At 39.3% G+C, this 24,007-nt stretch overlaps 1 protein-coding gene across 1 annotated transcript; it reads left to right on the top strand.

Moving 5' to 3' along the window:
• The first annotated feature begins 3,409 nt into the window (after positions 1–3,409).
• emp1a (epithelial membrane protein 1a) lies at positions 3,410–23,030 on the top strand. The gene is made up of 5 exons (XM_088342646.1): positions 3,410–3,512; positions 6,504–6,587; positions 8,444–8,543; positions 8,735–8,875; positions 21,005–23,030. The coding sequence occupies exons 2-5, from the start codon at positions 6,513–6,515 to the stop codon at positions 21,160–21,162; spliced, it is 474 nt and encodes a 157-aa protein (XP_088198772.1). The 5' UTR covers positions 3,410–3,512; positions 6,504–6,512; the 3' UTR covers positions 21,163–23,030.
• Positions 23,031–24,007: the final 977 nt, after the last annotated feature.

The raw sequence follows: 24,007 nt of genomic DNA, 5'->3' as shown, positions 1-24,007 counted from the left end.
TGAGATAAGATTTTTGAGTTTTCTTAAGCTGTAAGCCAAATTCAGCAATAATAAAATAATAAAAGGCTTGAAATAGTTCAGCTGATGTGTAATGAATCCAGAATGTATGACATTTTTGTTTTTTTAATTGCATTACAGAAAATAAAGAACTTTATCACAATATTCTAATTTTCCGAGACAGTCCAATATATATATATATATATATATATATATATATATATATATATATATATATATATATATATATATATATATATATATATATATATATATATATATATATATATATATATATATATATATATATATATATATAGTGTGTGTGTGTGTTTGTGTGTGTGAGGCTACAGCTATACAAACTGCGCATACAGTACAGTAAAAAAGTCTTCCTAGCCCTGTTCACAACAGGTGTTTTTGGGTCAATGGTGAAATCTAAGAAAATGAAACGAGGTCGCTTACAAAATTAATGCGCATTAGCAAAGACATTTAGACACGTATTTATGTGGAGGGGATTTAAGTAATGGCTTCTATGTAGGCTAATGTAGCAGAGTAAGAGTACAGGTTCTTCTTCACAAATCAACTCAAGGATTACAAAAATGTGAATTAGTTAATTAAAGTATTGTGAATTTCAATGACGTACACCCAGGGAGGCAGGTGAGGCTGTGCATCACCTGTCATCATGAAAATATTAAATTAAAGATATATAAATGTAGGTTTTTATTCAGCTTTTATGTGAGTTTGACTGACTGTTTATTTGGGTGCCGTTATAGTACATATTTATTATTAGTGTGTAATAAATGTGTAATACATGTTTTATTCCTGCTTTTCTGTTAGTTTTATCGTCAAATTTTAAGTTCTTAATGAACTATGGATAATTGATTACAAAAAAGAATTATGTTTCACACAAATTAATACAATTAATGACAGTATTATCCAGCTAACAGCAAGTCAAGCCATCGGGTTTTTTCTTTCTTGCATGGATAAATATTATAAGTTAAGGTAAATAAAGAAACAGTTTTTTTGTCGTGTGATGCATTTTTATATTGCTTTATTGCTCTGCCAATCAAATGATGAATACCACCTAGGTTGATTTATTTGGAAATCTGACTGGGTCGCATCAAACATGGACCTCACCACGTCACTTGTGATTTTAGAATCATATCATTACACTGAATTTTGAAAAAAAAAAACATCATTCATTCAACTTAAACTTTTCCTGCCAAACAATGTGTGAAGCAGTACAACAGGAATCGTGGTTTTTGGCAACAGCACATTACAGTATTACTTTCCGTGGCCTGAAGGCACATATTTTTGCTGTATGCTGGGATTACTACAATAGCGGATAATGTTTCTAATAGTACAATGCTGCGTTTTGCATCCCTTTTGGCATTTTAGATTCCATTCATTCATTCAAAATTCTAGTTAATGCAATTATGTGTATAGAGCAGGGTTTGGCACACTTTTTGAGCGGTGGGCCACATTGGGTTAAATAAAAGGCAGAAGAACGGAAAAATAAGTGTGCTTACGGTTTTAGTTATTACAGACAATCTTCTCTTTAAGAACCCCTGTTTCTAGTTCCTGCCTCCCCCACATGGGTCCATCATCTGCTACTCCAAAACTTAACACTGGCTGTTTTAGTGTGGCAAGCCGAAAGAGCGGGTTCTCTCAAAAGGGACGGAATTCTCATCAATACTTCATGTAGCCACGGGCGGCACGGCAGGTGAGTGGGTAACACGTCGGCTGTACAGTTCTGAGGTCATGGGTTCAAATCCAGCATACAGCCTACCCAAGCATGTTCTCCCTATGCTTGCGTGGGTTTTCTTTGGGCACTCCAATTTCCTCCCATATTCAAAAAACATGCATTTCAGGTTATTTGTCCAGTCGAACTTGTCCCGAGGTGTGAATAGGCGAGTGACTTGTTTGTCTCAGTGTGCCCTGGCCACCAGTTGAGGGTGTCCACTGCCCAGTGCCCAATAATGGCAGGGATGGGCTCCAGCACCCCTGCAACCCTAGTGAGGATAAGTGGTTCTGATAATGCAGGGGTCAGGAACCTTTTTGACCCGAAGAGCCATAAAGGCAAAAAATGTTTTAAAAAGAAATTGAGAGAGCCACATCATATATTTTCAGACAAAATTGAAAAAACTGCCAAACACGCTCTCTAGACAAAAGCTAATTCTTCAGCACATGTTATTTCACTGTGTGTCATTTGATGATTTAATCAAATGTATGAAATAATAATAATGCCAAATCCTGTGTCCCAAATCAATGTAAATATGCCATTTACAATTTGTCTTCCACCTTCAGTTAAGAGTGTTGAGGCACTTTTTTTCCATGAAATGAAACGGTTTCAAAACAATGTGCATGCAAAGTTTCACAAATTACTGCAAACGCAGCACGGCGGATGAGTGGTTAGCGCGTGTGCGGCACAGTTCTGAGGTCATGGGTTCAAATCCAGCTACCAACCTTCCTGTGTGGAGTTTGCATGTTCTCCACGTGCTTATGTGGGTTTCCTCTGGGGACTCCGGTTTCCTCTCACATTCCAAAAACATGCTTGTCAGGTTAATTGGCCGGTCCAAATTGTCCCTAGGTGTGAATGAGCGAGCGAATTGTCTGTCCCCGTGTGCCCTGCGACTGGCTGGCAACCAGTTCGGGGTGTCCCCTACCCACTGCCCGATGGATGGGATGGGCTCCAGCACCCCCGCGACCCTACTGAGGATAAGCGGTGCATATAATGGATGGATGGATTACTGCAAACGATAAGCATATCGTCACGTTCACTTTCGGTGTAGACTGCACTGAGCGAGAAAAAGAGAAGGAAGTGCCTTGAGCTGTGTGCAGGGATACGCCCACCTGTACTGCTCACCCAATCATAGTCGTTTGCCAACGTATTTATTTATCAGTTTAAATGGTTTCTTATCGAACTTTTGCATTAAGTTGCTTCGGCTTTATATGGACCAAAATCGGGATGAAATCACTTGACTTTGACTTCGCTACAGAGAGATGTGCAATAGTTACATTTTATTTCGGAGCCATACGTACTCATGAAAAGAGCCATATATGGCTCCCGAGCCATAGGTTCCCTATCCCTGTGATAATGGATGGATGGACTTTATGTAGCCCGCGGGTCATAGTTTGCCCACCCCTGATATGGAGTGCATTTCGTGTGGTAAATCATGCACATGGAGAAAAGTATATTGATTTAAAATAAGTGATATCGACTACCGATTAAAAGAATTATTTTGAGAAACTCGTTCAAAATGGAGGGGTAAAGGAAACGTCCGCATGATTGTTTTCTGCTTTGTGGACTGCATGCAAAGCAGCTTTTTGGTGAGCGCAGGCATTTCATTGAAGAGGAGGAAAAAAATGCGAAACTTTCTGGGTGGGGCTTGCACAAGGGGAAGAGAGGGAAAACAGGCCGATGTGTGTGCGTCCAAGTCAGAGCTGGGTGGGTCTTCTTCTGCCGTTCACATTTTCCAAATAACTCCCGGGACCGCGCGTTCGAGCAATTTCAGGTAAGATTTTTCACCATCCTCGATTGCGTTTCCTATCCTCGATCGTTCTCGTTGTTTAATTTCACGTAACAGGCGTTTTAGCTGCTTGTGAAGCGACTTTAAAAACGGAGGGGGTAAGATTTACGACGTAGCCCAAACTTTCAAAGTTGCGTGCGCAAAAGGCGCGCACTGGAAATCCTTTACTGTCGAACGGACACACTTCAATTTCTCGATATACACTCAAACTTTGAAGCAAAAAAGTAACAATAATAAGTCGGATGATGATTTAACACAGTGTTCTCGCGCTCTTTTTTTAAAGCGTATTCAGTCAAGAGGCCCGCGTGTGTAAAATGGGGACCGCTACAAGCGCGCCTTTCTCAAGCGACGGAAATAACTTGGATGCCGGAATTCCATCGCCTCCAAATACTCTTTGTGGATTTATTCCGCGATGCACAACAATTCAATGTGTGAAAAGGTTACACATCAGCGCGATGGGGGGAGGGGAGGGTTTGTGGCGTGGGGGAGGGAGGCACATCTGTCTACGGGGCTTTTTTTTCGGGGAGTGGGGGTCCCCCTCTGTCTGTCAGCTCCCATTCGCGGTGTTTTATCTGGGACAGCTGTGAGGGGGTTTCTGAAAGAGGGGTGGGGGTCGACTTAAATACAGTTAATGCATCCTCCTGCACAAGTGCGCATGTTCAACGAAGTTTTTCTAACTTGGCATCCTGCAACCACCGGGCCATAGACCGGTACCGGGAACTGGGTCGATTAGTACCAGGCTGCACAGGAATATAAAATAAAGTTGGCTTATTTTTTGCCTATAACGTATACAGTTCAAGACACTTTATTCTCTGCGCACTCAAGGAATCAAAGTTTGGGTGTGCATTGTACGTACACGAGACGACAGGGGTTTGAACGTTTTTGACCCAAAGAGCCATAATAGCCATTTTTTAAAGAGAGAACCATATCATATATTTTAAGACCAAATTCAGCTAAACCGCCAAACCCACTCTCCAGACAAAAGCTATTTTTTCATCACAACTTATTTCACTGCGTGACGTTAGATCAGGGGTCGGGAACCTTTTTGACTCAAAGAGCCATAAAAGCAAAAAATAATAATTTTATTTTGGGAAAGAGCCACACCATATATTATGAGACAAATTTACAAAATTGCTAAACCCGCACCCCAGACAAAAGCTTAGTCTTCAGCACATTTATTTTTGATGATTTGATAAAAAATATGAAAAGAGAATAATGCCAGAGCCCCTGTCCCAAAATCAACAAACATACCACTTTAAACTTGTCTCTTTCTTGCAATTACTCAAGATCGGTTAAACTCCTTTTGACCCTTTTTTTTCATACATATTGGTTTCAAAACCAGATGCAAGCAGTTATTGTGTAAAAAAGTCACAACATTCTGCAAATAGGGAGCCTGATGAGCTCACTTTTGGCGCAGATGGCGTAGGGCGAGAGATGGGAGGGAGTGCTTGCGCTTTTTGCATGGCTCCACCCATCCCTCCCACTCACCCAATCAAAAGACTAAGTTCTCTTCCGGTGTTTTGGCGTATTTACAGTGTGTTCTGTGGATTCGTCATAAGGTATCTGAACACTGAACACAGATTATATAGTGAACTTTTATATAAAGGATTCTTTAGCGTTGTACAGCCAAAACGAGTTTTTTCCCCCCTTTTTTGTGTGACACCTTGACTGTAAATTGTAGTGAAAAACGTGCCCTATATATACTGCGAAGTAACGTTGAGTACTTAGCTTTGGTTTGGATTTGCGTGTACCTGAATAGGATGAACAACTCAAGTTTTGAACAAGATGGAGATATTTTGCATGCAATCAAATCTGTCTCTGAGCCATAGATATTCATAGAAAGAGCCATATATGGCTCGTGAGCCATAGGTTCCCGACCCCTGCGTTAGATGATTTGATAACATTTATGAAATAATAATCATGCCTCTTTTCCATATATTGTAAATATACCAATTAAAAAATGTGTCTCTCACAGGCAGTTAAGTGTTGAGGTTATTTTTGACCATCATTTTTATTAAGTAATGGGTTTAAAACAAGGTGCAAGCAGAGTTCTTTATGTAGAAATGTAAAAAAAAATGCAAAGGAAAAAACTTCAGATATATTTCCCGACAGCGCTGTGGGCACGTGTGTGAGAGACAAGATTGTGCTATGAGTGCCACCACTTACCCAATCGAATTGCTCTGTATGGTTGCCTGGTGTTTTTGGGTGTTTACATTTGGTTCTGTGAGTTTTTCTTCTAAAGTGTCTCAAAAGTAAACATACTTTCTTTCATGAGCTTCCATATGAAATATTCCTTAATGACATTTACCCAATACGGGGTCTGCTGGTGCGACACTGTGACTCTAATCTGTGGTTGCACTTGTGCCCTTTATATACTAAGCTGAACTATTGAGTCATCAGTTTGGCTCTTGTTGTGCACCCACAAAATTCAACTTTGCACTTTTCAGAATTATACACTACAGATGAATATTTTTAGGGCAGTACTTTATCTCCGAGCCATATATACCCATGAAAAGAGACATATCTGGCTCGCGAGCCATAGGTTCCCGACCCCTGCGGTAGTTTATTACCATATTTGAGCAATGATTGATCAATCAGAAATTGGCATCCAATTACATCCAATGTTGACCACATGTGCTCAACATTGGATGTAATAGGTATCAAACATTGATCACAGTGGTGAGAGCGCCTATCCTGACAACTAGGGTTGTAGATGACAGGATACGGCATTACATTTTTAGAAAGAAGACTTTCTGGTAAAGTGAGTAAAAATAGTGTGATCATGAAATCCAATCTAATGCTGTTTACTATATCGTCTAGATCCCTAGTGCTCTTGTGATGACACAGTGGTTTTAGCCTTATTAACATTGTTGTTATTTCTCTAATGTTATTATTGGGCTGGGGCCACAAAGTTCATAGTACAAAATAGGTTGGAACCAATGTTCTCATCATTGTTACATGTGTTTCTTTTCTTAGAGAGTCACGATGTTGATGCTGGCTGGAATCGTTGTTGTGCATCTCACTGCCATTATCCTTTTACTGGTTGCTACCATTGATAATGTAAGTATATTGTATTTAATTTTAATTATTGTCATTGCTAACATCCGAAAAAGATTTTCCCACCAACACCATCTTGAATTATCAGTAACGTAGTCACAGTTATATCCATCAAACCATCCATCCATTATCCGTACCGTTTATCCTCAGTAGGGTTGCGGGGGTGCTACTCTGGGGGGCAGGGGGACACCCTGAACTGGTTGCCAGCCAGTCGCAGGGCACACAGGGACAGACAACTTACTTGCTCATTCACACCTAGGGGACAATTTGGACCGGCCAATTAACCTGACATGCATGTTTTTGGAATGTGGGAGGAAGCCGGTGCGCTCGGAGGAAACCCGTGCAAGCATGGGGAGAACATGCAAACTTTGCACAGGAAGGTTGCCCACTGGATTTGATCCCATTACCTCAGAACTGTGCCGCGTACGTGCTAACCACTCATCCGCAGTACCGCCTCGTCACAGTTATAGTAATACAATATTAGGGAGCATTATGACACATAAAATTGCAGACCCAATAAAACATTTAAACTCTTTAGCTCAGGGGCCACATGGTAGAAACATTTTTATGGGTTAGTCTAGTAATTTAGTAGCATAAAAAGTGTGCGTTAGCTGGAGGGTTGGAGGTCTTTTTGGAAACATACAATGAAATTATGATTCAGGGATGAGAGATTTGATCATAAAACGATTATTGAGGTTGATTTAAAAATGTATCCTTTTTAGTTTAATCTTTGTTTAAAAATGTTTAACTGAATATGGAAATTTGTTGTTAGAAAATCATATCTATTATAAAAAGGAGCTAAAAAGTCTTCAATTTTCTGGTGGGTCAGAGTTTTGACGTGAACTGCTTGATAGAGTGCCTCAATATAATTGTAATATAACTATTCATGCAATTATTGTCCTTTATAGAGTATTTGCTTATTGATTTGTGGATTATTTTTAGCATACATTTCAAATAAGTGGCCCCTATATGATAGATACATTACATTTATTGAAGTACTGTATGTCAAAAAATGTTCACACCAATGGCGTGCAGTGAGGTTTGTGTCTAGTGACGTACAGTCAGATTTACAAATAATTGAACCTACAGTACATCTTATTTAGGATTTGTTTGGCAGAGCAAGAAATCACCCACCATAATAACTGTAGCATTGGAAACAAAACATTTATCGTCTTTCCCTAACTTATAAATGAAATCCAAGCACTGCTCCTTTTGAATAAAAGCATGGCGCCTACCTGCATATTGGGGGCATTAGCCCAAAGACACTTCAACATCTAACCCGGAGGTGCTGAGAATTGAACCTGCAACCTCTTTGGTCATAAAACGTTTGCTCCACCTCCTGAGCTAAAGCCTCCTTAAATATAATGATATCCACGATGTGAAAATTCAGTGATTTTGAAAAAGTTCAAAAAATTGTAGTTGAATGAAAGAGACTTTGAACACCAAATAAATATAACCATTTAATATAACTTGAATGTCATATTTCAATGATGAGTCAAGTCATATTTATTTACATAGCCCTTAATCACGAAAATGTCTTAAAGGACTGCACAGGATTACAATGACACCATTGCCTGATCTTACACCAACATGCGGGCAAGGAAAAAGTCAAAATCTCAGCGTGAGGAGAAAAGAAAGTTTGAGAAGGGGGTCTCACAAGTGGTAATCCCCCATACAGGATGACCAGAGTGGAATAGATTTAGCATCACATGCCTCCCTTTACTGCACGTCACTGGTTATCACTCTTGGACTGGCTTTGCCCTGCTACGGTGATGAGAAAAGCAAACCAAGTTAGAATGTAATAAATGTATTTCACAGCAACAAATAACAAGCCACGTACTTGTACATTGTCTGTGTAGGCCTGGTGGACTACTGAAGTGCTGTCAACCGACTTGTGGGGAAGATGGGAGCTGATCAAGTCTGCCTGGCATTACACCAACCTGAAAGACTACCCAGAAGGTATACAAAAAAGCACGCAGTTTTCACCTTCCAGGTGTGGAGTCAAATACGAGTCAGCAAACATCCAGCCATCCTGTCGGCAAAATTACAACTCTTTGCAAATGCATTGATGTTTAATAAGCGCTTGTGTAAATTGTAACTTTCTGGATTTTCACGTTCCTTTGCTCTGTGTTTATGTGTTGACAACGCAGAGTACCTTCAGGCGGTGCAGGCGACTTCAGTGCTGGCTTGCATCTTTGCTATCCTTGCCTTGTTCGTCTTCGTGGCTCAACTCTTCACTTTGCCCAAAGGCCAACGATTCACCTTCACCGGGGTTCTTACGTTGCTTGCTTGTGAGTATTTATTAAAAAAAAAAAGACCCCAAGTGTTTCCCATACAATTGAAAAAGTATGGTGGGCCAGGGTTTAATTGGTGCCTCCAGGGTCTCATGGGGAAGGGTTCGGACAGAGGCAGCAGCGCAAGTGTAGGAAGGAAAAAGAAGAGAGAGAGTGCAAAAAAAGGAAAGGAATTTAAAAAATGAGTCAAAGCAGGAAAATTATCTCAATTTTATTTCTTTTAATGGCTCCAAAACAGAGAACATCGTCTATCATTCACAGAAGAACCTGAATCTGTTCCTCAAAGTTAGGCACTCGGTGTTCCTAAATGCCAACATTCAGTAGTGACTAATTATATTTTTCTTTATGTTATACAGGACACAATTTAATTTATATTTTGCATGTTTTTAGAGGTTCGGTGTTGTTTCAGTCCACATTGCTTAAAAGTTAAATAGTAACTAGTCATTTTATTTATTAGTTTTTTGTAGCACTGAAAAGGTAATAATTTTAATTTTTATTTTGTTGTTTAGTTTGTTTTTCAGGGATTTCAGTGTTGCTTAACTTTTAAGTTGCTAAGTATAAAAAGTTTAAAGTTTGAATTAATTAAAAGTACATTGTCGGTGAAAAATAGGAAAGTTAGTGTAATATCATTGTAGAATAAATTTTTATTCATTAGTTCCATGCATAATCTTACATTATTATTGTGAATGTATCGGTCAAAGCAAATAAGAGCTAGCTTTTAGTAGTGAGCCGAGCTGAAAGAGACAGAATTCCCATCACTGATAAGTTGCACGTTACAATAACATACCTGTCAACGTTTTCCCCATATTTGTTTACCTTCTTTGATCATTTCAAATGGTGTACGCCACACAACAATTTTTGTACGAGGAGAATTTTTTTTTTTTTTTTAATAGATTGATTTTGCTTTGCTCCTTTCGACTGTAATCGTGATTCCGTCATTGTCTTTTATAATCGGCGTATTTAGCGTTCGATAGTTTACAAGTGCACACGTTTATCATAGAGCTTAGATCATAGATTTTTTTCTTTAATTTATCTTTTGATAGACAAAATCTTCCAACATAATGGGAAATCGTACATAGCTTTGTTTTTTCCCCATTGCAAAGAAAACAAGATGATAAAAACTTTGAATATTCAATATTTTCAACTATACAATTATGCAATTATACAATATGCTCAATATTAATAAAAGAAGCAACACTCCAAACATACAAGCCACTGTAATACCAAAACACACACTCATAAAAGATAATAATAATTATAATTAAAAAAAAAATCTTAAATTGCTACTAAACTAAACGTTATACCATTAAGGCGCATGACTTGTTCAGCAAGTAAGATCTGGATTCTTGATTTTGATCTAAAAATGCACCAGATTGATGCGTTTGAATTTAAATTGTACAAAATATTGCCCTTGGGCGGCATGCCCCTAAACCCCTAGATGGTCCACCCACCGGGTTCTCACAAATTCTATGGGAAACACCCGTTTCTTTTATCCTTTCTGATGACGTACGAGAATGCGTTAAAACACATGAGCTGTACATCCCCACCGAGGATGGGGATGAGCATTACAAATCCATAAAAACAGGGTGGGATCGATTAATCCAAAGACTGTGCAGGCAGCCCGAGGCGGGATTTAATCATCTTCATTTGTTCTGCGTGACACAATTAAGACAAAAGTTGTGTGTGTTCTCTAGTCATAAGAAATAGTTGGGTTAAACTTCACAAGACTAATGGAATGTCATGCTTCACATAGTATTTAAAAAACGCCAGCTGAGCACAAAATTTTACGCATAACACGGATTAATGCCTTTAAACAGAAAAGCGATTTTTCCGCACCCTAATTCACTCCATAGATGCAAACTACGCTTGCATTCCTTTCAAAGGACAACAATGACAAAAATTGTCAGTCTAGTGAAACCATATACTACAAACAAGAAGACAACACTAGTTTTGCGCAAAAATTACAAAGCTAATTTCTAGCATAGAAGAAGAGAATGCTAGCTATCGGTTACAACACCAGTAATCGACAAAAGAAGCTAGCTTTCTGCATAGAAGACGACGTTTGGTGTCTGCGCAGAAGACAACACTAGTTTTCAGTCAAGAAGGCAGCGACACTAGCTTATCACACAGAATCGGGCCAATTTTCGTCTTAGAAAAGCCAACAGCCAGTTTTTGTCGCGAAAAAGAGGTCACTTCTAGTTTTGATCATACAAGAAGAGTCTGGGGTACAGGATGCTACTTGTTTTTAGCAAGAAAAGTACGGTATCAAGGTTCCCCCAGGGTTTGAAAAAATTGTATAAGTCTTAATTTTAGAACTGCCAATTGAGGCATAGAATAAGTCTTAAATTTTGTCTACAAGACCTAAATTTAACCCGTACTCAGTGCTGTCCTCCCGGCGGCAGTGACTTGCAAGTCGCCTAAGCAGTCCATGCTGGTCCCCGGCCCCCGCGCAGTCTTGCTCACGGCCGCCTCAATCCTACCCTTATTCCTGGCATGGCCACGGCAATGTCAGGGAAAAGCGTGGTCCGGCCGCCCTTAAAAAACAGACTTCAGCCGTAGGGTACGCAATACCTTCCCTGATCTTTTGACGCGGGGCGAGGCTTTAAAGTCCCCACCGTCTTGACGTCGGGCGCCAGGGTTTGTCACAACTCGACGCTTGCCACTTGCGTCTGTATGCCAGAATAGGTGGTAAATTGGTCTAAATTGGTGGGTATTATTTTGCAGATGCATATTTTATATCTATATTAAACCTAAAAACAAAAATTACTATCTTTTAAAACTGGGTTCCCTTGATACTCGCAGGTTGTTCTGGTCCATAACTGGTTATTTTCCGTAAAGTAGGAAAAGTTACAATATACACTGTAGCATGTGTTTAACAATATGACGCATAACACAATGCTAGTGCAGGTGTAAGAAACAACTAGCAAAGAGAGATGCCGCTTTCCCCGATTACATATAACTGCAAGCGGGGGACCGACAAGAGTACACTTTTGTCAGGCTAGGCAACCTTTTTGCCGTTATATCAATCAACAAAAGAACTGCACTCGTGCAGCTGTGATTGTTTATTCCGAATTTCATAATGCTGTGAGCATGGCCACCAGAGTGCATTTGTGTCGGGCCTGGAGGTTCTTTTTTTGCAGTTATTTCCACCAAAATGAACTGCACTTGAGGCGGTCCGATATCCCCAACCCCATATTGTTGCAAGCAGGGACTGGCAAAGGCACTTTATCTGGAGGTGTGAAGTTCTGGCCTGCGTAAATTGAAATGCATGGATGCATGGTTGTGGCCACGATCCATTATTCCCTGTTAACCAATGCTGAGAGCAGGCGCCGACAGAGCGCGTTTATTTGCTGTCCACACGGTCGAAGTGTGCCATTGTAGCCAGCCTAAAATGGACTGCACAGTTTTGGCCACGATCCATTATCGACTAATGCTTAAGAGCGGGGGCCAAAAGGACAAATTTGTGTCATGCGTGGTGACTCTTTTTCTGTTTTTCCACCGAAAATGAACGGCGCTTGTAAGCCTTCATCACAGGTAGTCTAGTGGGGCATTGGGGCCGGCGCTGCACATGTTAAAAAGGAGTAAATAGGTGCACTACATCGTGGTTTTTTTTTCATATATCGTGGTTTCCTGGTACTCGTTATTCGCAAAAAATGAGGTATTGCTGCACTGCTGTATGTAAAGTGACGCCAAAATGGCAAGGAAATACTGTATTGTACTGTATAGTATTGGACCTAATATTATTTTGTGTTCATTCTGAAAAGAAAAAAATACTCTAAAAATTGGACTACAATATTACTATAACACAAAACTACTACTACAGAAATATTACAACAGAAACACAACTAAATAATATTACAAAAATACCTAGGAAATATTACAAAAATACTACAGAAATTTTACAAACATATTACTATGGAAATGCTTCGAAATTACTACATAAATACTACAAAAATACCACGACAGTACTATTAAAATATACAAATACTATTACAGAAATATTAAAACAGAATGACTACAAACATACTACAGAAATATCCCAACGGAAATACTACAAAATATGAGAGTAATACTACAAAATTACTATCTATCAACCTTGGTCATATCCCTCAAGAGGGGTGACCGACAGCAAGACAACACATACAATAACAAAGAAAATAAAAGGGAAAAAAATAGCAAAAAAAACACACAAAAATTTTGGGACCATGGCCAACCCAATTGCCCAAACACCCAAACAAGTTAGGCACCTCGGCACCCAAGTTGGTCATGCTTTCATCCCTCCAGATGAAACGGGACACCAGAAAGCGGCCATGTCACTCGGGTCAGGGTGACACAATACACTCTTCTGTTCAACAGCAGGGCCCGACAGCTTTCACTGGTTTACCCCTGCCGCATCATACGGGTGTCCAGCCCATCCCACTATCCTTTCACAACACCTCTCCACTCCTTTCTATCACTAAAAAGAGCTCTAGCTTCCATTATATTTAGACCTCTTTCCTGCAGTGCACTCATAACACCATTCATCCACGTCAATCGCAGGCTTCCTCGTGGTCTCCTTCCATTGAGTTCAGCTCTGTAGATCCTCTTCGACATTCGGTCCTCATCCATCCTCTCCATGTGTCCAAACCAACCGAGTACTCTCTTATCAACACGCTTGCTCAGTTCCACGACTACTCCATTTCTTTCTCTCACAATTTCATTTCTCAATCTATCCAATCTTGTCACCCCTAACAGTTCTCAAACACTTCATCTCAAAAACATTCAATTTCCTTCTTAAATCTGCGTTCAGGCTCCAAGTCTCTGCACCATACAACACAGTTGGCACAATCACACTCTCATACAGTCCCCTCTTAACATCCATACTCATTCTCTTGTTCCTCACTCTCCTCAGAGCACCCAAAACCTTGCTTCCTTGATTCACTCTGTGCAATACCTCACACTCCATTCCACCAACTGCAGCCACATCACAACCCAAGTTCCTAAAGCTTTCAACTTCTTACAGCACCTCTTCATGCAACCTGATTTCTAACGTCATGCCCACTCCATCACGTGAACACTTCAACACCTCACTCTTCCCAACATTGACACATAACTTACGCCTATCACAAACTCTACCAAACTCCGTTACCAACCTTCTCAATGTTTCCTCAGAATTAGCCACAAGCGCTGTGTCATCTGCAAACAACAACTGACTTACCTGCCACACTGTTCCACTGTTGTCCATCATCTCTACACCTCTGCCAAATACTCTTGCATTCACCTCTCTCACCACACCATCCATGTACACATTAAACAGCCATGGTGACATCACACACCCCTGTCTCACACCAGTCAACACAGGGAACCACTCACTTGTCTCACTCCCTACTCTTACACATGCTCTGCTGTTCATATAAAAACTCTTCAATGCTTCCAACAACTTTCCACCCACTCCATACATCACCATCACTTGCCTCAACGCCTCTCTATCAACTTTGTCCTTTTCCAAGTCCATGAAATCCAAATAAACATCCTTACCTTTTGCAAAATATTTCTCACACACCTGTCGTACTGCAAACACCGGATCTATACATCCTCTTCCTTTCCTGAAACCACTCTGCTCTTCCACAACAAACTGATACCTCTCGAATTGCTACATTCATGCTTATCACCTTTACCCTTATACAATGGCACCACACATGCACTACACCAATCCACAGGAACCATGCCACTTAAAAAGCATTCATTCAACAAGCGTACTAACCAGTCAATCATAGCTGTGACACCTTTTTTCAGGCATTCAGCAGTACAACCATCCAACCCAGGTGCCTTCCCCCCTTTCATTTCTTGCACTGCCTCTTGCACCTCCCATGTTTCCACAAGCTTCACATTTAAATCACCAACACGGGAATTCTCTCCATACCATCGATCGCCTCGACTCTCACTTCTCTCCCATCCTCTACATTTAGCAACTCCTCAAAATACTCTGCCCATCTCGTCCTGACTGCACTACCGCTAACCAGCAATCTACCATCCTTATCTTTCACTTTCTCTTCCTTTCAAGACTCACTGTTTCTTACTCTTTTCACTTCTTTCCAGAACACTTTTCTCCTTTCCTCAAAGTTCACTCCTATCTTCCGTCACCATTCATCATTTGCTTTCCTTTTCGCTGCTTCCACTGCCGCTTTTACCAACCTTTTCTTCACTTTATATCTTTCATACGCATCGCCACTCTTATCTTGCAGCCACTCCTCAAAGGCACGTCTCTTTTCTGTCACAGCCTCTAATACCTCATCATTCCACCATTCACTTTCTTTCCTAATACCTCGACCAACTTTTCTCATTCCACACACTTCTTTTGCACTCCTCAACACTGCCTCGTTAAACTACTTCCATTCAATTTCCACACTCTCCATTTCTCTTCTACTAATCCGTTCATACTCTTCCCTTATCCTCTCTTTAAACTCTCTTTCCTTTTCTGCCTTATTCAACTCTGACATTTTCACCTCTTCCCTCACATTCTTCTTATAATTGGCCCTCCACGATCCATCTATTTTCAGTTTTCCTTCCACATAAAAATGATCAGACATACCACTCATTTCACCTCAGTACACATGCACATCCAACAATCTACTTAACATCCTTTCTTAACCACTACATAATCCATCAGTGCTCTGTCCACCATCTTGCCACTATCCACTCTGACAAAGGTATACTTATTCACGTCCCTCTTTTTAAACAATGTTTTTCCAATCACCAACTCATTTTCCACACATAACTCAATCAATTTCTTCCCACTCTCATTTCTTCCTGGTACTCCATATCTACCAATCAAGTTTTCAACTGTTTCATCACCCACTCTAGCATTCAAGTCACCTAGTATTACCACTTTCCACCCTTCTTTCGCACTTGCCACGCATTCGGACAAGTTCTTCCAGAACTCTTCTCTCTCCTCAGCGCTTCTCTCTGAACCAGGTCCATATGCACTTATAAGCATCCATACTTCTACACCCCACTTCAACCTCACCCACATCAATCTGGAAGATATCTCTTTCCACTCCACCAGTTTTTTCTTTGCTTTCTCACTCACAAGCACAGCCACTCCTTCTCTAGCATGTCCACCCGTAACTCCAGACCTTCTACCATACATACCTCCAAGCTGTAATTCACCCTTTCCTTTCATCTTTGTTTCACTCAAGGCTAACACATCAACCTTCCTTTTAGTCATCATCCTTCCGATCTCCTCTTTCTTCCACTCAGTCGCTTTACTTCCACATCCTCTCACATTTAGTGACCCTATAACTAGGGTTTGCGAGACCTTTCGGTCTCCCGCCCTCCTTTCTTTGCCTTGCTGTCTCTTAGGGAGGAGAGATAGAGAGGAGAGGATCCCCAGTCCCCTCGCTCCCTCCACTTTAGTCGCCTCTTCAGACACACAGCGGACCATGGTGGGAGATTTCTCTTACCTCTCACAAGGAGAGGGCCCCTCACCACAGGGATAAAATGACTAAATATCAAATTTAGTGTTAAAAACAGGGACTTAATATATTATTCTGCTTTAATTCTGAAAAGAAAAAAAATCTGCAGATATTCAACAAAAATACTGCAATAGAAAATACTTATTAAAAAAAATACAAAAATACAGCGACAGTAATGCTACAATACAAGAATACCACTACAGAAATATTACGACAAAAATACAACAATAATACTGCTACAGAAATACTTCAAAAATCAACTTAATAAAGGTAATACGACAAAACTAAATATCAAGTTCAGTGCTTAAAACAGGGCCCTTATATATTACTTTTTCTTTAATAGTGAGTTTTTCAAGACCAATTGAATAAAAGTATTCCATTCATAAAGCAATATAGCACGTAGTTTTATTCATGTATATGTATTCAGGAAATAAAATGTTGGATAGGTATCCAGGGTCGGCCCCTGTAAGAGCTATATATTATATATACTCTCTGTTGGCAGAATTACTCAGATGAAATCACTCATTAAGTTTTAAAATCTCCCTCGCGAGGGAGCCAGCACTGCCGGGAAGCCATCTCACCAAAATCTCTCCGACAGAACTGACTCCGGTCAGGAGGTGTGGTTTCTTTGACACATAAACAGGAAAAGAAACACACATGAGGGCGACTTCACAATAAAAGGATATACTGTAAGATAGAGAAACGTATAAAAGATGAAATTAGACTGATGTTTGAAACGTGACTATATGTGTGTGTGTGAGAGAGATTGTTTTTATATTTAGGAATATAAAAACAGATTAATTTCATTGTATTGAATTCTGAGAAATGCACATATCTCAAAACAGCCAACTTTACAGCCCCTAGGCCACATTTTTGAACCCAATCGGCCCAGATTCCAAATATTTGCCAACCCGTGTGCAAGAGAATCGAAGGGAAAGTGGCCTATTTCAGTGTTTTTCAACCTTTTTTGAGCCAAGGCACATTTTTTAACATAAAAAATGTCAAGGCACACTTTCGAAAATGTTTAAAAAAGAATTCCTGGCACCAGTTTTGTGTGGTCTTATTTTAAAGATCATTACCTAATTGTTGTCACTGTGGCTCTGGTGAAATACAGCATATTTACTTTGGTGAATGATTTTACCAAAATTATGTATTTTACTACATTTTTAAACTGCGAAGCCCGGGCCGACCAAAAACTTAATGGTTGACATTTTAGGACCCGCCAGGGCCAAAATTATGGCCTGGCTTGGATTCGGGACCCGAGCTTAAAGGGGCAGTGGGTAGTATTTAGTGCCTCCTAGTGATACAAAAAACTCACTTTCAGTAAAAAAATAAATAATTAAATTTATTTGAATACTAGGCAAAAATACATGACCTATCATACCAATAATAATCTTTATTAAAAAAAAAAATCATAGGTCTGGAACTTTGTATTTCTTTTACTTCAGATTTAAATATGCAAAACTGATCTGGCAGAGCATTTTTTATACTAGTTTTTACTAGAAGAAAAAGAAAATCCGCAAAAATATGTGCAATATTTCGATTTTATTTCATTTATGTTTTCAGTGCAATCTTTATTAGCTTCATTAAACAAAATAGGGCATTTAATTTATTTCCCTGTACTACCTTGTGAGCAGATGATTAGTATATAATCTGCTGCCACCTACTGATCTGGATTAATGTTACAGTTACTCGTCTGAAACAAAATACTAAACGATGACGGCTTTTTTGCAAAGATAAAATTAGGCAATTTCTTGCGGCACACTAAACAGGGTTATCCTTTCATGATAGGGTAGGAGAATTTTGAACTATATAAAAAGACATATTTTTATGGCGATTTCAAAGTGAGCAATATTGACAAATTTCAAATTTTTGCTGCCACTATGGCCTTAGGGTGTTACACTTTTCCTCTACAGAGCGGACACTCAGAAATGAGTCATGTGCATCCTCTTGATAGGTCATGACTGTGCTCTAAATATTTTCCAAACTTATCGTCATATTTCATAAAAATAGATTTCACAGTCTGACTCATACCAGGCGAGGGACTGAAACCAGTACAGTAAAAGTAGTACACTGTTTGTTCTCATTTGTCAAGTGTTGTGATGTGTTATGAACGCATGCTTGCGATTTTTGATTCAAATAGCACATTTCCTCATATTGTGGCCTCTGGTTCCGTAGAGCAGTGAATCACAGGGTGTGCCGTACAAATGAAAGATGGGTGCACTGCAGGGACATTTCTAAACCGCAGTTAGTGTCACTCCATGGTTTTTGTCACCTTGAACACAAGAAAAAGTCACAGTAGGGAAGAAACCATTCAAAAGAAGGGATGGCGTAGAACAGGGGCCGAAAACCTTTATGACTCAAAGAGCCATTAAAGCAAAATATTTAGATTTTTTTTTTGGTTTACCATTCCATAGATTTCAAAACAAAATTAAACGAAACCGCTAAACACACTCTACAGACAAAAGCTTATTCTTCAGCGCATTTTATTTCACTGTGTGACGTTTAATGATTTGATCAAATCCATGAAACAATAATAAAGCCAGATTCTGTGTCCCATTCAATATACCCCTTTAAACTTCCCCTCCATTAGTTACTTCAGATAATTGAGGCTCATTTTGAACGGTATTTTTGTCATAAATAATTGTTTCAATGTGCGAGCAAAGTTTTTGTAAGATTGTCACAAAATTCTGCAAACGAGGATACCGGCGTGTTAACCTTCAGCACTGACACCACCGGGCACGAGACAAAATAGAGTACAGTACTGTCTCTCTGTTCATAACTCTGCCCACTCCTACCACCTACCCAATTGAATTGTTCTGTGTGCTTTTGCTATTGTTTTTGAGAGTTTAAATTTGTTTCTGTGGGTTTTCATCATAAAGTGTCTCAATAGTGAACATGGATTATTTAATCAGCATGCATTAAAAGGATTATTTAGCGATTTACAACCAAAACAGGGTCTGTTGGTGTGACACCCTAACTGTAAACTGTAGTTAAAAAAGTGCCTTATATATAGACTGTAACAAAATTTATTCAAGCGCTACTTTCGGCTTTGCATGCACTAAAATAGACCCTACTCACGCCAAAGATGACGTGACATGGAAAACATTTACAAAGTTCAAGTTTTGTATCCGAGCCAGATATACTCAAGAGATGAGCCATTTATAGCTCGCGAACCATAAGTTCCCGACCCCCTGGCACAGAATCTGTAAAGCTGTCTATCATAATTACAAGAAAAGTGCGAATGAGAGGTAAGATCTTAAAGCCCCAGTGTGTAATATTTGACCTATAGAGTGCATTGTTGTCTAAACCGAACAAAAACCAGTGCCACAGCAAGCAACAAGACGGCAGACAAACATGCTGGAGACCAAAGTGCGGATTGAACTATGAAGATACTAAAAGCCCCAATGTGAAATATTTGACCACTATAAGGCACTTTATTGTCTAATGCATAGAAAAATCAGGGCCACAGAGCACAGCATAGCAGCAAGTTGCCAGACAAACATGGCGGCGACCTTAGGTAGAGATTCCACTATGTAAAGGAAATACAAAATTCTCAACTTATTTTTTAAAAACACATAACATTAGTGTGATAGGTCAGGCTTTTTTTTTAACTGAAAAAATATTTGAACCACTAGAAGGCACTAAAGATTTTACACTGTCCCTTTAACCTAAAACAAAACAAAACAGATAAAATAAAAAAATACTGTAAAAAAACCTGTATTATCCACCTCTCATTGTGCTTAGTTTATCTGCCTCTCTGTAAGTGCTGTGCGAGTTTCTGAGATGTATTTATAAGTATTAACAATGCCCAACTGAGTTCAAAGAGCTTTTATATATTTTTTCCACCGCACCTATCTGCTAATATCTTACTTTTAGCAATGCTGTTAGGGACACGAAACCCTTTAGGAAGCAGTAATAGGGGGACGAGAGGGGAAAGGGAATGGAGAGTGATTTCATGCTCGCCCCCATGTTTTTGTTAGCATGAAAATGGTAAAAGTAAGAATTGGCCGACGGAAACTTAAAAAAATATGAAAAAGAAAGAGTTTAAGAAAGTCAAAGAAATGCACATGGACAAAAAGAGCTTGCAATGATGACTTAAACCAAATATGGCGTCAGCGAGTAGATAATATCCAAATTTCAGACAGCACCTTTAAGGATGTACTGCTGCTGTGTTTTTTTTCAACCCGTCAAAGTGACAGACGGCCTTAAAATTTTCATGGCAACTCTCAATAAAATCCATGATGGAAAATTGACGGTTAGGGTAACCTCTGCAGACACAGAAATATAAAGCATGAAAATGTTTATACAGTCTTCTTCAATTTAGAGTTTGTTACAAAAGACGGGCTGTAAACATTCAAATCAAGTTAATTGGCCTGCTTCGGGTTTTGATACCTGTGGACTTGGTTCCGGCTGCATTTTTTGGGCCAAATCTTACCTCCAGGGCAGATTTACAGGTATTCAGTGTTGGGCAAGTGAAAGTAGAACCACATCCTGAAAAATGCTAACAATTACATGTAGTACATATTTGACTAAGTAAACAAACAAATCACTCAACTAACCATGATTTGAGTTTTTTCTTTTTTTTTTAATCAAGGTCAATGTTCTTATTGTTGGCATCCAGACCTACCGGTTATGGGTACAAATAGTGTTTTTTCCTTTTGGACTGCAGGTCTGTGTATAATGATAGCCGCCTCGATCTACACTGCCGAGTTCCACACCGAAGAAGATGGATCCTACGGGCACTCCTACATCTTGGCTTGGATCTCCTTTGTCCTCACACTGTTCTTAGCCATCACTTATCTCGTTCTAAGGAAAAAGAGCGAGTAAATGGGAGGAGAAAAAGCCAGGATTGCATTTTTTTTAATTGGGACATTCTAAATGTATCTTCAAAAATGTTGGCAAATATCTGATGTTGGGAGTAATCAGCAGGAATACTTATTGCTCTACTATTCAAAGAAATAGCAATTTAAGAAAAGTACTTATGATAAGCCTAACTTTTCCATCCTTTTATTAGACAATGTTCCCATCCCCAATTAAATTTGATTGCAAAGACTATTTGGAAGTCAAATACTTTTTACCAAGCAAATTGCCTTAACATAGTAATTAATTCCAATGATGTAAAAGCACTACATATAGTAGCAAGTTAGGAATACGTCAACTGTGACTCTACTAGCTTGCCGCTAGTTAGCTTAGCATAACATTTGGGAGAAGTGGGAGGGGAGATATGTCTTTGTATTTGTGTGTTTTCTGTAATCGTTTACACAAAAATGTGTATTAGAAGGTGTTACATGTGGATTTTGTTACCTTTGAATAATGTAGCCTCTACGCTAAGCTAACCCAAAACGCTAAATGCGGCTACACACATTAACAGAAGTGTAGCATCTCTGTGCCTTAAGTCTCACTTTTTTTTTTAAATAAAGCCATTAAGCCATTAGTTAAGATCGTTTTGGAAGCGTGGTGTTTATTACAGGGTGCTGATCCCCCTCAGGATTAACGGTGCTTTGCAAAAGTATTGCCCCCCTCCCAAGTACTTTTTGTCATATTGCCATATTTCAAACTTATTAATAAAAAAACTAAAAAAATATATTTTCTGAGAACCAACAAGATGAGACACAATCATGAAAATAAACCACATTTATTCAACATTTTATATTGTGCTAACAGATTTTAAAAAAACTGCAAAAATATTGGCCTGCTATGAGTTAACAGTGTGTACATGTTTCAGGTCTTCCAATGTGATCTCTTGGTTCCTTCTCTGATTAGTTTTCTCTGTATTTGGGCTGAAAATTTAGAGGGACGGACTGGTCTTGATAGGTTTGCAGTTGTTTTATACATTCTGCCTGGTGTATTCCTTAGTGTCTGCTTTCACAGACTAATACGCCCACCAGAGAATAGATGCATTCGAACTGAGACTTAGCACAGATGCACTCTGTCATTGTTTGCCATTTGGGTTGACATTGGATCATTTAGAAGTCACAAGGGAAATTCTGGAGTCAGTTGACTCAGCTGAGAGAACAGGGGGGCAATATTTTTATATTTTTAACACCTACTTTTTAGTTTTTTGTAGTACATATAATCTAAAATTTTGAAATAATTTGGTTCCACTTCACGATTGTGTCTCTCATGTTGATTCTTACAAATTATTTTCACTTTATACATTTCACGTTTGAAGCCTGAAATGGGGCAATATAACTAAAAGTTCTTGGGGAGGGGGTGTCTTTTTAATAGCTTCGCTAGGCACTGTAAACTGGGGCTTCCAATAGCGGTCAAGAAAACGAAAAGAACGTCAAAGAAGTGATAATTACGTGTAAAGTTGTAGCATGTTAACAACACTAAAGTGTCCTTATGTTGCAGTACTTGAAACAATCACACAAGCCTGAATTGAGAATACAAGTAGTTTTAGTTATGTATCTTTATTTTATGATTGAAGTATAGTGTATCCTTGTTTAACCTATGTACATTGTAACCATTATATTTTTGTAACATTTTGTTATGTTCCTTTCTTTCCGAAATATGTTTTCAGCTTTTTATCTGTTTGTAGTAGGCTGCTATCAAAAAAAATAGCACATGTGAAGCAGGTATGGAGGACGACAGTGTTTCATTTGATCACAATGTTAAAGTCTAGAATAGAAGGTTTGTAATTACATTGGAGTGAAGCCATATACTATAAACAATAAAACGACAAGTAACAAATATTTTGATGCATTCTTCAATTGTGTGAATACGATTAAGCAAGTACCGTAAATTCCGGACTATAAGCCGCTACTTTTTTCCCAAACGTTCAACCCTGCGGCTTATTCAGTGATGCGGCTAATTTATGTAATTTTTCACCAGCGGCGCTCCAGAACAAAAGGTACGATTTAGACCGGTGGAATATATGCGCCGAGGAAGACTGCAACTTCTTGGCTTGCGCATAAATTAAATTAGCGTAAACATACCCTCATCATGCAAAAAGAAAGGCAAATCAAAAAATCCACCAACACCAACGGGTTCCGAAAAGCCGGTCTGCTGCGTGACGGAGAGGATTGCACAGAATCAGGAGTGGATGAAAGTTCCAGCAACAGTGACAGCGCGAGTCCGGCTGCGGGAGCGTGGGACGTCTGTATGACAAAGTTTCTTTCCAACACGGAGGAAGACGACTTTGATGGCTTCAGTTCTAAGGAGGAAGATGAGGACGGTTTACCATGATTTTTACAAGTACGGTATGTTTTTTTAACAGACCCGTTTGCTGTGTTGCAAGCGTGTTGCTACCATTAACTGCCTTGTCACAGGCACGTTTGGGATGAAAGTTATATTATTATTATTATTAAAGCTTTGAAAACTCTCTCGGTGTACCGTCTTTCTTTGTAAATATGTGTAACCATGTCTGATATGTATTTGCAACTGTATATTTTTTGTAATGCATTTATTTTAGACACTTATTCTGATATGTTTTGCACGGGCGAATAAAAAAAGAAGGGGCGGAACAAACGCGGGGTGACGGGAAGTGGGGTAAAGGTGAGACCTGTTTGTGGACGCGGCGGACAATAGTGGATATATATTTTTCCCACCCTTACCTTTGGAAATATACACTTTTTTCCTTGGATTACTTTCAACAGGACCCGGACTCTGCAGGTATGCATCAAACCTTAAGTACCAGTATCATTTTCCCTTCATTTTGCCGGCTGTGATT

The sequence above is a fragment of the Urocampus carinirostris genome, chromosome 8, assembly GCF_059441175.1.
Source record: "Urocampus carinirostris isolate Australia breed hairy pipefish chromosome 8, RoL_Ucar_1.0, whole genome shotgun sequence".
NCBI classification, from domain to species: Eukaryota; Metazoa; Chordata; class Actinopteri; order Syngnathiformes; family Syngnathidae; genus Urocampus; species Urocampus carinirostris.
Note: the sequence above shows the minus strand (reverse complement) of the source record. Positions and strands in the feature narration are given on the sequence as shown.